At 39.3% G+C, this 17,828-nt stretch overlaps 1 protein-coding gene across 2 annotated transcripts in view; it reads right to left on the reverse strand.

Annotated features, from left to right (window-relative positions):
* NELL1 (neural EGFL like 1) overlaps window positions 1-17,828 on the reverse strand; it is a 1,014,750-nt gene that overhangs the window by 754,296 nt on the left and 242,626 nt on the right. For both annotated transcript variants that reach the window (XM_043452361.1, XM_043452360.1), the window contains exons 6-8: window positions 10,275-10,347; window positions 9,564-9,646; window positions 1,011-1,145 (exon numbers count right to left, since the gene is read on the reverse strand). In XM_043452361.1, the coding sequence (XP_043308296.1) occupies window positions 1,011-1,145; window positions 9,564-9,646; window positions 10,275-10,347 (291 nt within the window). The remainder of the gene's footprint in view (window positions 1-1,010; window positions 1,146-9,563; window positions 9,647-10,274; window positions 10,348-17,828) is intronic.

The following is a 17,828-nucleotide window of genomic DNA, read 5'->3' on the forward strand; positions in this document are numbered from 1 at the left end:
GATCTAATCCCCTGAATCTATTAGTCACTTCCACTGTATAATTGTAAGGGATTTGATTTAGGTCATACCTGAATGACCTAGTGGTTTTGCCTACTTTCTTCAACTTAAGTCTGAATTTGGCAATAAGGAGTTCATGATCTGAGCCACAGTCAGCTCCCAGTCTTATTTTTGCTGACTGTATAGAGCTTCTCCATCTTTGGCTGCAAAGAATATAATCAATCTGATTTCGGTGTTGACCATCTGGTGATGTCCATGTGTAGAGTCTTCTCCTGTGTTGTTGGAAGAGGGTGCTTGCTATGACCAGTGCGTTCTCTTGGCAAAACTCTATTAGCTTTTGCCCTGCTTCATCCTGTACTCCAAGGCCAAATTTTCCTGTTACTCCAGGTATTTCTTGACTTCCTACTTTTGCATTCCAATCCCCTGTAATGAAAAGGAAATCTTTTTTTTGGGTGTTAGTTCTAGAAGGTCTTGTAGGTCTTCATAGCGTTCAACTTCAGCTTCTTCAGCATTACTGGTCAGGGCATAGATTTGGATTACTGTGATACTGAATGGTTTGCCTTGGAAACAAACAGAGATCATTCTGTCATTTTTGAGATTGCATCCAAGTACTGCATTTTTGGACTCTTTTGTTGACTGTGGTGGCTACTCCATTTCTTCTAAGGGATTCTTGCCCACAGTAGTAGATATACTGGTCATCTGAGTTAAAGTCACCCACTAGGTAGGTTAAGAACTAAATGCATTCCTTCCCCCTCTGATACTCTGATCTCCAAACAGTAAGATTTTTGATAATATTAGATCATGTTATTAGAGTGTGTTTGCTTTCCTTTGACAAGTACTTGTGGTTATAATGACACTACAACTTACCTTCGCAACTGCTCCTATCAGTAAATAGGCACTTAGTAAAAAGATAACACATTGTAGAGTTGGCTTTATAAAGAAACAGGTTACACAAAAATCAGCAGAACCGCCCTCTTCAAACTGTTCGTCTATTTATGTACAAAGAGGCTTACTTTGCATGTGCAGTTTCTGCAATGATCCCCGTCGACCCAGGAGTCTTGGTCTCTATAGAGCAGTCCACTCACTTGACAGGTCTTCTCACAATGACAGTTTTCCAACTGACTAAGTCTTGTTTCTGCATAGTTCAGCTGCAAGCAAGAGTTGCTACATGTAATTTCTATAATTCAACTGCATTGTCCTAACAAAGCTAATTGCAACAAGAAAAAATACATCCAAGCAGGAGGCAGGGGGAAATGCTCAAAACAGTTCACTGATTCTCAGCCAGATCTGTTTTTTGGGTTTTGAAGGATTTCTTTTTCCTTTTTTTTGAATTTCACACAAGGTGGAATCATTCTAAATTGAAGACACATTGGGCTCCCGTGGTCTAATGAGCACCAAATGAGACATTAAACTATCTCAGGGACCTCATGGGTGTTTATCAACATGCGCTTTCAGCTCAAGCCCACAAGAAACCACTTGTAATGAATGTGTTCAAGGACTCATTTCAGTGTTTACAGGTGATCTAATCAGCAACTCTGAAGCACTTACATTTATCTCCTACTATCCCGTTCCTATTCTTCACACACTAACTAAGTGTCATGGTTTACAAGCTGGGACATCACTGCTTCTTCTTTTACGAAAAATGCTGGGGAGCTGGAGCCAGAAAAAGGGTGAGTCAGAAGCAGATCTGATTTCTCCCCAGTTCAGGATTCTCCACATAGAATGCCCCAGGAATCACTTTGGCATTCAGACAAGGTCAAGAGAGGCAAACAAATCCCCAGGTGAGATGAGGATTTTTGAAAATAACGTTTTTCCTTTTTCTGGGTCACTCAACTGCTCCCATTTAACATCTCTGATTTGAAAGGATTTATGAAGTTTGAATGACGTCACAAGTAATCCCTTCAAGGGATCATCCAGCCTCTCTTTGCACACCTAACAGCAATAAAACATTCATTACCTCCCAAAGGAGACTACTTCTCTTGGCTAGCTCAAGATGTCTGAAATGTCTTTCTGGCTTGAGCTGTGTAGTTCCTCTCCCTTTTTCCTATTAGATCTAGTTTTGCCTTGTAGCCAGTTCTGAGCAAGTCTAATCTCTCTACAAACATTTGAGGTTTCCTCAATGCCTGCTCCAATGTCCCCATGCCTACCCCTAACCACATTTGGTCCCACCAGAATCCCCTAATAACTCCTCGTGATATGGTTCCAGACTTCTCTCATGGCCATTTTCCATGTGTGTGACTCCAGGTTGCCTTCAAAAATATGGCACAAAAAGCCTGGAATCTGGTATGATCTCTCTGTTGTCACATCCTTATTTACACTAAGGTGTAACTCAGCTGCATAGCAACCTCACTGTTCTTCTTAAACAGAGATCACCAAGAACAAATACCACTTTCTAAAAATGTATCCACTTCTTTTCCTTCTCAATCATATTTATAGTATACATCCCTGTCTTGAGTATTTTCCCCATACAGGAGATCAAATCAATTCTTGATCCAAACTAAGACTATTTCAGGGTAATATTTTAGTTACAATAGTTGAACCTGGCTAATGGCAACTTCTACCATCTTTTTATATTTTCAATGGTTCCTGTCCACACATGCTCCTCTCACTCATAACAGCACTATTCTCTGGAAACAGAATCCACGTGTAATTCCAACCTTAGTTTTTATCATTTATTCAATCCTCTTCCTCTAAACTTCTAAAATTTCTCAAGAAAAATTGTTCCTTGTCTGCCTGTCACGGGTAGTACCAAAAGGAAGGACAAAGATGCAAGAGGATCCTAAACAAACCACATGCAGTATAATCAACACTGAAAAAACTGAGCTATTCCTGAAATATTAGCTTCCTAGGACACCTCTACTGTACAGGATCTTCCAGAAATTCAGGTCACATTTAAATCTTCAGCCTAGTCATGGAGCTTCCAGAAATGACGATAATTAAGTTATTTGGGAATTCTTTACAAAATACAGATAACATAGACTTCCAAAAGTCTGGTGACACCAAGTGACAAAAACCATATATTGGTAACAGGTAATAAGGGGGGCTTCCCTGGTGGCTCAGCTGGTAAAGAATCCACCTGCAATGCAGGAGACCTGGGTTCAGTCCCTGGGTGAGGAAGATTCCCTGGAGAAGGGAAAGGCTACCCACTCCAGTATTCTGGCCTGGAGAATTCCATGGACTGTATAGTCCACGGGGGTTGCAAAGAATCGGACACGACTGAGCAACTTTCACGAATAAGAAGGGAGTGGTAATGCAGCACATATTATCTTGACCTCATTTCTATCGTCTCAGCATTTCCTGCGTAAGGCAGTGATAGTCCTATGACCTTGGAATGAACAAGAGCTGAACTAGGAGGGAATCTTTCCTAAAAGTGGTTCTGCATGAGGAGTCCAGGAGAGCCCGTCTTACTCTGAAAGTCTGGAACAACTCTAGGGACTGTATCACTCTGAGAAGAGGATTTCTCAAGGACCAGTCCAAAAGGCAATTCTGTATCTATCCCAGTTTCCCGAAAATCCAGGTGCTTGTCTAAAGGCAATATTGTCAATTTCCAGTACTACCCAATGAAGCTGAGCTATGCTCACCTCCAAAACTCAATTTCAAGGAAGAGCCTCAGTTTTAATACAGTGGAAGGTATTCCTGTGGCCGGTTTTGTTTCCCTTCTGAGCTTTTCTCATTTTTAATATACTTAGCCTTCTCTGAAAACAATGAAAAGCCCTAATCTCTGTAATAACAAGAACACATCAGACAGACTTTCAAAAACAAAGAAATACAGTAAAGCAAAAAGCTAATTTTTCAAAGGCACTTAATATGTAATATTGCCTGCCTTTTCCCCCTGCTAAATCCTGAAGCAACAATAAAGGAAAAAAATAGCTCTGAAGCAAAAAAAAATGAATTACATTTTCTGTCACTGGCATTAGCATGCAGAATTTCTACAAATTCATTTTCAAAAGCTATTTCTACACTATCTGCCATTTTCTCAAGGAATGCCTACAGATCCAAAATAGATACGGTATCAAATCTGCATCTCTTTTCTGTTTTAGCTTTGTTCAAGCATTTATCTAAGCAAACAGAGAGCGAATCATTTATTCTTAATTCTACACATTCAAAGACAGGCAGCAGAGACCTTTTTCACAGTAAGAGGTCAATGAATGAAACTAGGTACATTAGTCATGCAATAGATTGCTTCTTTTCCTTTCCTTTGAAATATTATTTATTTGGCATTTGCTATATGAAAGGTAAAAAAAGAGATCTATTGTATTAAACCTTTAAACTTAATTGAAAAATCACTATTGAGCTCCTGGAAACAACGAAAATCTCAAAATTAAATATGTTACAAGCTGAAATGCCACCCCAAGTGCTGCTTGATTTCCATAAGTAGATTTGGCAAAGATTTAAACAGAAGTAATCAAGAAATTACCCATCTTCAGGATCTCTTCTTCCTGAGCTTGGAGGGAGAATGGGATTACAGCACAGGTAGGATGCAAGATAAGGACACAGCCTGACCCAATCACTGCGTACCTAGCTCAGCAGGCTGTGGGTCTCACAGTGTCAAGACTACCTGGGACAATTTCTAGAATAAGTTAGGGGATTAGTGGTCTCTTGTGGATTATTTAGGGGAGGTGTCAGGGAAGGTACTTTGTTGCACCTTTCCCCCCTGGTAAAGGTATGGCTTTGCCAGACTGTAGGGATTCTTCCCCTGGAGAAGGAAATGGCAACCCACTCCAGAATTCTTGCCTAGAGAATCCCATGGACAGAGGAGCCTGGTGGGCTACAGTCCACGGGATCACAAAGAGTCAGACACAACTGAGCAACTAAGACACACAGGGATTCTTTAAGAGGGCTCTTCTGTACCCTGCTCCTATTACCTGAAACTACATGCAAGCTGCTTCCTTGATCTGTCCTTTCACACATTTTCAATCATCCCTACTTTGAAAGGAGAAAAGAAACAGCAAGCCCTCCTAGGTGCACCCCTGAGCTTATGTGATGTCTGTGCCTGTTTGCTTTGATGTGATTTTGGCTACCAACTCCTGCCTGGCTTGTGTGCTGGCCTCACTCTCTGGTCGGATTCCATGACTTCCACTATGACCCAAGTATGAGGACTTTCTGCTGCTTTCCAAGACCTCCTGGCTCTAGACCAGGGCTTTGACAGCAACTCTCATGCAATCTTCATAAAATGAAGAATAACTATCATCGTTTTACGGATGGGGAAATTGCAGCTGGAAATGAGATCGGTGACTCATTCCAGGCTGCAAACATTGGAAGAAGTGATAAAAATGAGATTTAACATCAGATGAATCTCACTCCAAAGCCCATTTCTATCTCCACCAAGATCTGTATGACTAATGCCTATTTTAATCATAGCTGCTGGGCAACTCAAACCAAACCTCCAATCCTATTAGCTAAATCTTGGCTTATTTAACCAAAGGCAAAGTCCAAATACAGATGGATTTAGTGCCCCAGAATTCCCTTTGTGCACAGGAATCTTCCTTGTCTTCTGATCTGGCTTATCGCCCCAGACGCCATCTCTTTCACTCTGCTTCCAGCAAGATGGCAGACTAGGTACCCTGAAAGACTTTCCTCCTTGAATCAACTAAAATGCTGGATAAAATACACAAATCAAAGCTTTTAAAAAATCATCACAGGGGCTGATACAAAAGGAAGCAAGCCATAGTGGCCCAAACAAACTCAGAGTCAAGGATCCAGGGAGGTGAGTGAGCACCAAAGCTTCATGACATCAGCCAAAACAGGCAGCCTTTGGGCTCCCAGCTTGACAGCTGCAGAGGAGGCCAGGGAGACAGAGAACAGGGTCTGCCCAAGACGAGGTGTCTTAAAGGAAACTCCTACATCAAGGTGGGGCCCCAAAAGGTTGTACCCTCAGCTTCAGAGTGAACAAAAAAGAAACAAGGCTTATACAGGCACAGAAGGAAGACCATCCTGTTCAGACTGTGGTCCTGGCTAGAGGGAAGTATCTTCCTTGAGAAGTCTTAAGGAATTCTTTGCTGAGAATTCACCTGGCGGATCCCAGGTTTGCAGTCTAATTCTGAGTCATCCCCATGATCTGAAAAACCTTTAAGAGATCATGCAATAGAAGTTGCCCCTGAGTGGTCCTGGCAGAAGCACACATAATGTGAACCCAGAACTCAGACAGTTGCCACATATATCTAAGGACAATAGTGGCTATAACCAGATGGGTGAGATCAGAGGCCTTGTTCTTACCTGGCCTTCCTCCTTCAAAAGCTACTACAAGCTCTATGCTCACGTTTCACTCCCAGCAGATACCATCTGAACACACACTCCTCTTTTTCTCTCCTCTTATGGCCCATGCTTCTTCTCACTATTATTGCCATCCTCTTACTGGCAGCATCTTCCTCTCTTTCTCCATCAGTCATTCCTCCTTTATATCTTTTGATTCTCTTTCTAATCCCTTTCTCCTCCAACCAGAAACTTTCTCAGTCATGATCCAACTATCAGAATCTAAGCTTGAGTTCCAGTTTTGCCATCCACTTTTCTTGGGAAAACTTACACAACCTTCTTGGAACTCCAGCTTCTCCTGGACAGTGGGTTAATAAACCTGACTCAGGATTGCTGTAAGGATTAAAGAGAGGGAATCTAAAAATTTAAGCATTGTAACTAACACAAAGTAAGTGTTCAATAAATATTACCTAGTTTGAGTATCTTTCCAGCTTATTCCAGATCAGGGGTTGACAAACTAAAGCCCATGGACCAAATCTGACCCACCACTCATTTTTGTATGGCCTGTGAGCTGAGAATGATTTTTATATTTTTCAGTGATTAAATTTTTTTAATTGAAGTATGGTTGATGTACAAGATATAATAAGTTACAGGTGTACAATATAGTAATTGACAATTTTTAAAGGTTTATACTCCATTTTTAATTATACAATGTTGACTATATGCTCCTTGCTATAAGCTACCATGATATACTGTACAATAGTTTGTACCTCTTAATTCACTACCCCTATATTGTTCCTCCACCCCTCCCCACTAGAAAGCACAATTTTGTTCTCTACGAGTCTGCTTCTTTTTTGTCATATTCACTAGTTTGTTGTATTTTTTAGATTCCACATATAAGTGATATCAAACAGAATTTGTCTTTCGCTTATTTATTTCACTTAGTATAATGCCCTCCAAGTCCATTGCTGTGAATGGCACAATTTCACTCTTTTTATGGCTGAGTAGTATTCCATTGTGTGTGCTCATATCACCTGAGGCTGAGTGGCATCTTTCTTGGTCCAAAAATTTGGTAACAAGCTACAATATAATATGTATATGTACCACATCTTCTTTATCCATTCATCTGTTGATGCACACTAGGGTTGCTTACATAGCTTGGAAATTCTAAATAAAACTGCTATGAACACTGGAGTGCATGTATCTTTTTGAATTAGTATTTTGGTTTCCTTTGGATATGTACCCAGGGATGGAATTGCTGGGTCATAAGGTGGTTCTACTATTAGTTTTTTGAGAAACCTCCATACTATCTTTCACAGTGGCTGCCTCAATTTATACTTCCACCAATAGTTTACAAAGTTTCTACTGTAAATGAAAACAATTCATTTGTTTTCATTTGGAAACAATTCAACAAAGTACTATAATAATTTACATAGTTTCCCTTTACTATAGAGAAAACAGTAACATCTGTTACTTGTGTTCTTTTTGAAGATAGCCAATCTGACAGGTGTGAGGTAATGTATCATTGCGTGGTTTTGGTTTGTATTTCCCTGATGATTACCAGTGTTGAGTATCTTCATGCTATATTGATCAATTTCATTCAAGTGAAATAAATATATACATCAAGTTCTCAATTTTGCTTCTTGATCTACAGAAACTAAAATTTACTAACCGGCCCTTTACAAGAAAAGTTTGCCAGCTCCTCTTCTAGATTATCATGGGTTCCAAATTTTGCAGTGAAAATTAAAGGAGTACTCAGTTTTCTAATTATAATTCTATTCACAGTTTGAAAGAAATAGACTTATAAATCTTCCACAGTGCTGGGGGTGTTTAGAAGGTGGATTAAACCATTTTCTGCTTGTAATCACCCACAATTAAATATCTTCTGCCTCACAAATGCCCATTTTACATAATAATGTTTTGAGTACAGAGCTCAATGCAGCTGCTAGATAATGTATAGCTAAAAAGACAAAAATGACATTCCTGCAACAAGAAAAAATGAGAACAAAAAGGGTACCACCAACTCCAGGATATGGAGAACCACAGTCACCTGAAGCTGAGTGGCATGTTTCTTGGTCCAAAAATTTGGTAGCAAGCTAAAATATAATTAACAGTATTGAGATCAAGCTGCTCCAGACAACATGAAATAATAGCTTCTACATGCCACAAGCTGAGAAGGCAAATAATTGCCTGCGTTTCACATTTCCACTACACTGAAGTGAAAAGCTCTCGATTCTCAGATTTAGTTTCTCTCTTTACGAAAGTGGTCTGTCTCTTCTTTGCAGACAAAAGATTTGGCCAAAAAACCTAGTTTGAAACAGAAACACTGTCTTCAGCAGTGCAATCTTTGAGTCCAAAATACAGCCCTACCTCCCAAACACTGACCTACCCCACCAATTTTTTCCTCACACTATGGCTGATGGCAGGAGCCGTCACAGCTGCAGGTGGAATAGGATTAATGTATCATTTTCACTGTTATTAAAAGTCTTCCTTTTGCAGAGTATAATGTCTCTTAGGCCCGACCTAATTCTTTCTTCGCCCTAGGCCAGAACTCAAGTCCACAACTGATTGGTATCATAACAGCACTAGCCATGTTTTCTATTTATTCAGCACCTTTCTTCACAAGGCTCAGGGCTTTTCATTGTCAATCTAAATTTTATTAATATATATTATTAAAGCCCCTAATTGTCTACATTTCTGGCTCTGCCACTCAATATGACGTCTGTGGGGGTAGAAATCACTTCATCACTGCCTCTCTGTGCCTAACACAGTGTCCAGCAAATAGCAAATCCTCAAAAGATGCTTGTCAAGTGGATGATGGAGAAGAGGGAGAGACACAGAAGTAGAAGACTGAAGTTGTTAAAGGCAAACTTGCCTCCTTGACTATTTGAACTCAGGATCAGTTTTGAAATGAATCATGTATTAGAAATGTGATATAATGCCTTCCTGTGACAGTAATCTGTTCTTAACAACAGCAATTTTGCCCTTTCTGATTATTGGCAATTATTCTTGCATCCAGAATGCATTAGCTTATAAGCAGCACTGACTGACCATATCTCAGCTCTCAGTGTTACTAGTTTAATGGTCAATGGGAAAATTCCTTTTCCACTCCCAGGGAGGCTACAGTTATACATATTGCCTCTCTCCTTCAAACATTTTTCAAGTAAACATTTTGATACAGCTGAATGGCATCAAAGACAGAAATGGTTATGTTTACTATAGGTTGTCCTATTTCAAGAAAGAGTAAACCATTTTTATGGTAACATATTGCAGATACCAAAGCTAAAAATGTTTCCATTATAGCAAATCACTCTGAGTTCCAGATAGGATGGGCAAAAAAAATGAAACATCACAAGTGAAGTTCAGATACCTACTTTTGCAGTCATCTTGGCCAAAAGCTCTTGTAAATCCATTATTCCTTGCACCAGGCTTAAGAAATCACTGCAAGTTGGGCAAGCTCAATAAAGAAAATATAAAATAAATGTTGATACTGTGCTAACAGAAGAAAATATATTTTTCAACCATAGTTGCTTGGCTATGTAGAAGGGTTTTCACTTTTCTGGTTAAGTTTGACTTCAAAATTGGAGTGAATTCACAAGGATTTCAGATCTAGATCTTTCCCTTTTAGTAATGAAAATGAAATGAACTGAAAAGAAAGGCAGTATGTTTTAAACTGTAAAATATTTTTAAATTTAAATTAAGCTCATTTTTATCAGCCCTAAAGAATTTTGAATTATCACAGAAGTGGCAAAAGTAAACTCCTATCTAATTCAAGAACTTTTAAAAATAATTTATATACATGTGTTTATATAGTTATATCAAACATAACTTTCTGTATCAATCTACAGACTAAAAACTGCACAAGTTGAGTTTTCTTATCTTCAAATTTTAATTCTACAAGTAATACATAAATGTTTTAAAAATTCAAAGACAGAAGTATTTAGGATACATAAGATCTCACACTAATCCCACCACCTCATAAGTCAACAATGTAAATAGTTTGTGTATATCCTTCCTGACAGCTTCTCTCATATTATCAACAAGTTATATTAAATAATTCTGAAATGCTTTAAGTTGCTACTTACTGCGATTCAGGTTTGGACACTGTGTTATATATCCATTTGGCATGAAGATGATTTTCCCATCTTGGATAATCCCCTTGATAAAAGAAGAGAGAGGTGGCGATCAGTATTACACATATCAGTTCAAATGGCCCCTGTCACAAGCTCTCTGAAGGGAAGATTATTTTATTTAACACGGCTGATAACCTCATTCAAAAGGTGAGTTGGCCACACTGACCTACTCCAACTCATGCTCTTCCAGAAATCTCAAAATGTCCATTCATCTTGAGAAAGCTACAATTACTTACTACTGATTTATGCTAATGATATCATGGAACTAAGGATCCATCAGTCAATGTTTTTAAACTGTCCCTCTAAAAAGGCACTGATGCAATAAAATTTCTCCTCAATGCCCTAGTCATCTTAAAACATTAAATATTGCTGATTTCCAGGATTATCTTAGGTGGGGGAAAGAGACAATAGGAACATATTAGGAACATATTAGACTAAAATGTTCTACTGATTCATTTAATCAAGGAAATAAAATTAGACATGGGGAAAACTAAGAACCTTGCTCTCAGCTAATTGAATAACATGAGTCTTTGCTGGTGAGTCTTAAGATTTGCTCAACATCTCACTGTGGATGAAAGGTGGCCTTTTAATTTTGCAATCTATCTAGAAGAACAGCCCTAATTTAAGAAAGTCATTGGGGCTGCCATCCCTCAATGAAAATATTGACATAGCTTTGGATTTTTCATGTTGAATTTCAAGATTCGGTTTCTAGGGTATTTTTTCCCTGATTTGATGGAAGAGATATTACAGAACAGATGGAACATGTAGAAGCTGGTTCAGTATATTGAGCTTAACCTATAAATAAAATATAGGCTTATGATAGCATGGCAAGTCTTTCAGAGGGAGTGAAGTTTAACATTTATGTGCTTATCCTCTGAAGAGCAAACGGTAATCAGCAAACACTGTTTCTGCTTATTATTTCAAGATAAAATATTAATTGGAAATGTTAATAGAAACAACAGGATCAAAAGGCCTCTTCCTCAAAACTAGATATCTTTATTAATCTCTTCCTCTTTGAGGATGATGCAGTGCCTGTGATTACCAGAGCAGACAGCCTCACCATGGGAAGGAGGTCCCTGCCACAGTTCTTCAAAATGAATTTGCCATGTCTTGCAAGGGAATTCCAGGGAGTAATTAATGGAGCACAATCTAAGTCAATCAGCTTCTTCGTGGCACAATATTGCACAGTTTTTCAAAGCAATTTTACCTCCTTTGAGAGGCCAGGGCACCTTTCAAGCATGTTTGAGGAATCTGAGAAAAACATGGGATTGGCAGTTAGTGGTTCAAGGTCTGAATCCATCTGTAGCTAACTGGGTTTACCGAGGAAGTCAACCACCTTCTCTGAGCTTCAGTTGCTTCATCTAGAAAAAAAGAAGCGCTGTATGCAAAAGCTGCAGAACCTTCCAGCACTCAAGTGCTGGGTCAATGAAATCTTTGTCCAAACTGAAATGGTCACAATTTAGATATGTGCTTTTGCTAACTTTCAAGATAAAAGTAAAAATCAGTCAAGAGTAAACAAAGAGAGATAGAATATCACATTAGAAAACATCTGTCTAATGAGGCTAAATATGGATGAAGTTAGAGTGACTATCTAGGTCTGCCTAGGATTTAGAGATTTGGGTGCTAAAACTGAGACACCCAAGCAAATCAGGGCAGTTGATCACCCTCAGTGATGCAAAAAGTAGAGAAAATACTTATACTAGGAAAGGGCTGGGTCTATTACCTGCTGGTCAGAAGATCCTAAATCATTCTTATTTGTATTAGCCATGAAAAAGACCCTTGGAAACCTAGAATATATTTGTCATGGTATTATCTTTGCCAAAAGAAATGGAAAATCCATTTGAAAGGATATCCCTTCTGCTTATCCTGTAGCAACGTATATTACACACAGCAGTATTCTTTTTGGCTTTTTTTTTTAATTTTTATTTGTCATATAGTTGCTTTACAATGTTATTTTCTGCTGTATAGCAAAGTGGCCCTTTTATTTTAATGACTGATTGATTTTGTCATTTTAAAATTACTGTCTCTCCCACACTTTCTTCTTCCTGCATCCCTCCTCACTTCTCTACTTTTAATCTCTAGCACACACATGTGTGTTACACAGATCATTAGACGAAGGTCAATGGTGTTGACCTGAACAAAAATGGAAATAAGAACAGACAGATTCTTGATCCCCATCAGCACAAAACCTCACGGCACTTCAAATTTTTTTTCTAAAAAAAAAAAAGAAAAGGTCATGAGGGTCAGCCCACATACTGACTTAAAAATGTGTTCTTACCAAATGAATCAAGATGGGAATGCTAATTTGTTTGAATGGATATAATTCCAGTCTGGATTAAAAAGAAAGGTGGAATATATACTGTACAAATACCAACTGTAACCCAAAGAAGAGTGAGTGTATGCATTTACCTGTAAATACATATCTATGTATATATCCCAGGACCTTCTCATAATAAGAACCAAAAGGTCTTACACTGAAGTGTCATATGGACTAGAGTCATCCCTCAGTAGTTGGAAGGTAATTCTGGGACCTCCTTTTTCCCCCACCCATCATGGATACAAAAATTTGCAGATTCTCTAGTCTTTTATATAAAATGACATAATACAGTACGACTTCTGTATACACAGGCTCAGCATGCATGGAATCAACAAACTGCAGGTCAAAATTGGCTGATTCTGAAGATGTGGAAACTGCAGACAGTGGGCAGATTGTATTTATTTCCTGGACATTTGTCAATATAGGAAGCATTTACTAGGCACTTCGTTTTCTTTAGAAAACAGAATTTTATAAAGCATAAAGAAACAAACAACAAAGAAGCTGATCAGCCTTATCTCTCCCAGAAAAATCATCTATGAGGATTTCTAAAGATGAAAGCATACCTTAAAGCACAACAACTTCTCCCCCAAAAAGGCGAAATAAGGGATAAAAAGAATTTCTATTATTTTTCTTCATTTAACTTTAAATGTATCTATACTTAACTGAAAAAAAGAAACTCTGGCTGAGCCTACACCAGCAGACCTCCTTTGATCTCATTTTTTGAGACTATGCTTTATTTCATACCATTCACCATGGCAGTATTTCTCAAAATGCCAGCTTCTTAAGAATCACATTGAGTATTTAACATTCAGATTCCTGGGTCAACGCCAGATTCTGTTTCAAGAGAGTCAGTATGGGCCCGGATTCATCATTTTCAAAAGCTGTCCCAGAGGATTCTCACAAAAAGTCAAGGGACCCCACTTTGAAAAACACGACCCTGTTGTCCCTGGAAAAGGAACTGGCAATCCATCCCAGTATTCTTGCCTGGAAAATCCCATGGACAGAGGAGACTGGCAGGCTACAGTCCATAGCATTGCAAAGAGTCGGACAAGACTGAGCTACTGAACATGCTCCCTGTTGTCAATCATTTGGATTCCCTGGAGCAATATTTACTCCTTACACAATGGTGAAGGATAGCATCACAATGGTGAAGGTAGCATCAACATCCAAACACAAAGACAGTAAAATATTACTATCCGAAACTGAATGTCAACCAACCAAATTACTAAATTATAAACACCATGAAGGACAAAACATAAGCTTTCACCTCAGCATCCCCTGCAATTCCCATCATAGTATATTTCACAAAGTAGTCACAATCAACACCTTACCTATATCAAATGCTTAAAAACTATCAAGTATATAATTGTAGGCGAGCAAAAGTTTCCACTTGAAATGTCTCATTAGAATGTAGATTAATTAGAGCTGAAAACAATCAAAGCCCAAAAGACACAGGAAGAAACTTTGACCTTTACCCTAACTACCTAAAAGAATCTAGATAGAAGGTCTGTTCCCAGAAGAGAGCTATTACCAGAGATCTCTGCAAGGAATATGAGTCAGGTGTAGTGGGGAAACAAGATCAGCATGCAGTCTGCACCCCACTGTCTCTGCAGGTTCAGCAAACATTTATCTACTGAACATTCACTCTGCCATCTCCATCTCCATATGAATTGTCTACCTCCCCTTTGCAATTCCAAAGCTCTACCACTACATCCAGTTAGTCTTTAGCTGAAAATGGTATTTAAGGTGAGGTATTTCAGCCATTTATGGTAAGCTACTCAGTTTTCCTGGATTTCGGTCTTGTATACATGTCGTTGAAATTTGCTTTGAGTATCTGCTCATTGGTCTCATGTCAGTTTAATTCTTAGACTCACCAGAAAAACCTAAGAGGGAAGAGGAAGATTTTTTTTCCTCCCTGACACAATATTAAACTACAAATTTAAGACTCTTAAGAGTCTGTGAAAATCATGTGGAATGCTAGTTGTTAAACTAGGGGTATATACCAGCATTTTAGAGGAGGGTGAGGGAGTACAGTTTTCTATAAAATTTTTAAATGGCCCTAAGGTGATTTTGATATGTCTGATGAAAACCACTGATCTAGGGACTGATCACCTGGTCATTATGTTGTAGGAAGGGGGAGGCCCCCTACAGGGCCCAAGAGCGGGCTCTTGTCTAACACTCAGAAATGAACTCTCCGAGGAGACACATGTGCTGATAAAGCAAGAGATTTTATTGGGAAAGGGCACCCAGGGGGAGAGCAGGAGGGTAAGGGAACCCAGGAGAACTGCTCTGCTGAGTGGCTCACAGCCTTGGGTTTTATGGTGATGGGATTAGTTTCCCTGTGGTCTCTGGCCAATCATTCTAATTCAGAGTCTTTCCTGGTGGTATATGCATTGCTCAGCCAAGAAGGATGCTAGCAAGAGGGATTCTGGGAAGTGGACGGACACGCGGTGTCTCCTTTCGACCTTTCCCGAACTCTTCCAGTTGGTGGTGGCTTATTAGTTCCGTATTCCTTATCAGGATCTCCTGTCATAAAACAACTCATGCAAATGGTTACTGTGGTGCCTGGCCAGGGTGGGCGGTTTCAATCAGCATGCTTCCCCTAACAATTACACCTATGAAAAATCTAAAAGCTCTGATATTTTAATTAGCTTTTCTAAAGTATGCCATTGGATGGTATCACCAACTCAATGGACATGACTTTGAGCAAACTCCAGGAAATGGTGAAGGACACGGAAGCCTGGCATGCTGCAGTCCATGAGGTTGCAAAGAGTTGGACACGACTTACTGACTGAATAAGAACAATAAAAGGACACCTTAATCCTGGGCTATCTACAGGTCTGCTAACTTTAGACCAGTGCTGGACCACTATCAGTTCAGTTCAGTGTAGTTGGTCAGTTGTGCCCGACTCTTTGCGACCACATGGACTGCAGCATGCCAGGCCTCCCTGTCCATCACCAACTCCTGGAGCTTGCTCAAATTCATGCCCATCAAGTCAGTGATGCCATCCAACCATCTCATCCTCTGTCGTCCCCTTCTCCTCCTGTCTTCAATCTTCCCCAGCATCAGGGTTTTTTCCAACGAGTCAGTTCTTCACATCAGGTGGCCAAAATATTGGAGCTTCAGCTTCAGCATCAGTCCTTCCCATGAATACTCAGGGTTGATTTCCTTTAGGATTGACTGGTTGGATCTCCTTGCAGTCCACAGGACTCTCAAGAGTCTTTTCCAACACCACAGTTCATAGTGTAAATGAAGTCATTTGAGAAAGTCTCCTAGTTACGTGGACTCACAAGATGGTGCTACAAGGTAGTCCTGTTCTCAAAATAAGGTTCTAGAGCACTGAGCGAGGTCCCTATGTCACACAGCAAACTCCCACGGGCCACCCACCTCAGTGCTCCACAATATTGTGTCAGCTCCTGATGTATGGCAGGAGCTGACACGACATTGTGGAGAAATTATCCTCCAATTTGAAAAAAATGGAAAAAAAAAAAAAAAACTAAAAAAAAAAATGAGGTTCTATCTTAATTGCCTTCATGGAAAGATACTATTCAACCATCCATAATGAGTTATTTGCATTAGATGCTAACAGTCTGCTGAAACAGTTTTTCAGTGCTGGAAAACTAAGATCCTTTTAGGTAGCCTAACATTCTCCCCTGCAATCTTATTTACACTATTAACTTGCTAAACAATCCGTTTTCTTGTTGTTAGTACAATGCTAAATCTCAGCCACTCTGGGGCTCTAAATAAATCCCTAAGGGTCAGAGCCCAAATTAATGAGCTTTGACTATTAGTACAATGGAAAGAGAAAATGGATCTTTCTTCCTCTTTGTTACATCCACCTGTTGCCACCTTCTATGGCTTCCTGCACTCAGCTCACCAGGCACTGAAAAATAAATTTGCACCAGGCAGATGATAGGTTATGGGTTTGTTTTTTGTTTTTTTTTCCCCGATCTGGGGCACTAATGCCCATTATTTCCATTGTTCCAATAACATTTCTCATTTCACACTAAAAAATACAGGAGGGTGCAGAAAAAGAGTTAGAAAAATTATGCCATTATTAGCCTCTTCTGTATGGAATAAGGAAGATTAGGCAAGCCCTTCCAACACTTGGAGCTTTCCAATACAAATGAAAACAGCTTTGCCGCCAAACAAATGCTAATTCTTCCTTAACACTCTTATTTCCCTGCAGATCTCTGTTTACACTGAAGAAAATGGTTTCCTTTTTTTGTAGGCTAAAACACTGAAACAAATTGCTTTGAAGGGGAAAGGAAAAGGGAGTGGGGAAGAGTTCCTGGCAGGCATGTAAATATATGGATGAAGATGTGTTCTGTTTATAAACTGGCAAGGACCCAAGTTTTGGCAACAGGTTAACAAGAAGTAAGACTTGCGAAACTGACAAGGAGGGTTTCCAAAATGCAGCCAATTATGTATTTCTGCCTTGAAGACAGTTAATAAAATATTCCAGCTTGCATAAAAGCCAAGACAGACACTTGTCGACTTCCATTACAATCAATAAAAACTGTCAGCTCATTAGCATATCATTAGCTTTCCTGCTGTTTCCAAAGGCTTAATGCACAGAAATATTAATCTACAAATATATGACTCCCTGGCTCTGTGCCTTTGACTTTCTGCATGAAAGGAAAAAATAAGAATTCAAGATGGGAGGAATTCAGTATAGCTTCTTTTTCTATGTGCCTATAAACATATGCTTACCATCTGTGGAATTATGGGAACCAGCTGAGGTAAAATACAACAGCTGTGGCAGGAAAAAAAAAAAGTAATCAATTTCACTTCCCAGTGACAGGTCAGCTGTTAAGGAGACAGTGAAGTCCAGGTAAGGGAAAGGTTTCAGACCTAAATTCACCAGACAGACACAGGCTACGAGAACAGTTCTAACTTTGAATGGCTTTGGGATCAGAATTCTCCCTGAGAGCTCAGCTATTTAGAAACTGTCAGAACAACCAAACTTCTGAAGCACTGTGATTCACCTAAGCTTGTTCTTCATTTCTTTACCCTCTGGAATAGTGACAGCATAATCAGCTTAGTAGGCATCAAAGGGAAATTGATGGTGGTAGGCAACCACCTTGATAATGAAAATCTACGACAATCAGAAGATTCAGATAAGCCTATCACTACTGGCCAACTACTTTCTCAAATGGATGCTGTTTTGAAGTGAAGAAATCCCCAGC

This window comes from Cervus canadensis, chromosome 29 (genome assembly GCF_019320065.1).
Source record: "Cervus canadensis isolate Bull #8, Minnesota chromosome 29, ASM1932006v1, whole genome shotgun sequence".
In the NCBI taxonomy this organism is placed as follows: Eukaryota; Metazoa; Chordata; class Mammalia; order Artiodactyla; family Cervidae; genus Cervus; species Cervus canadensis.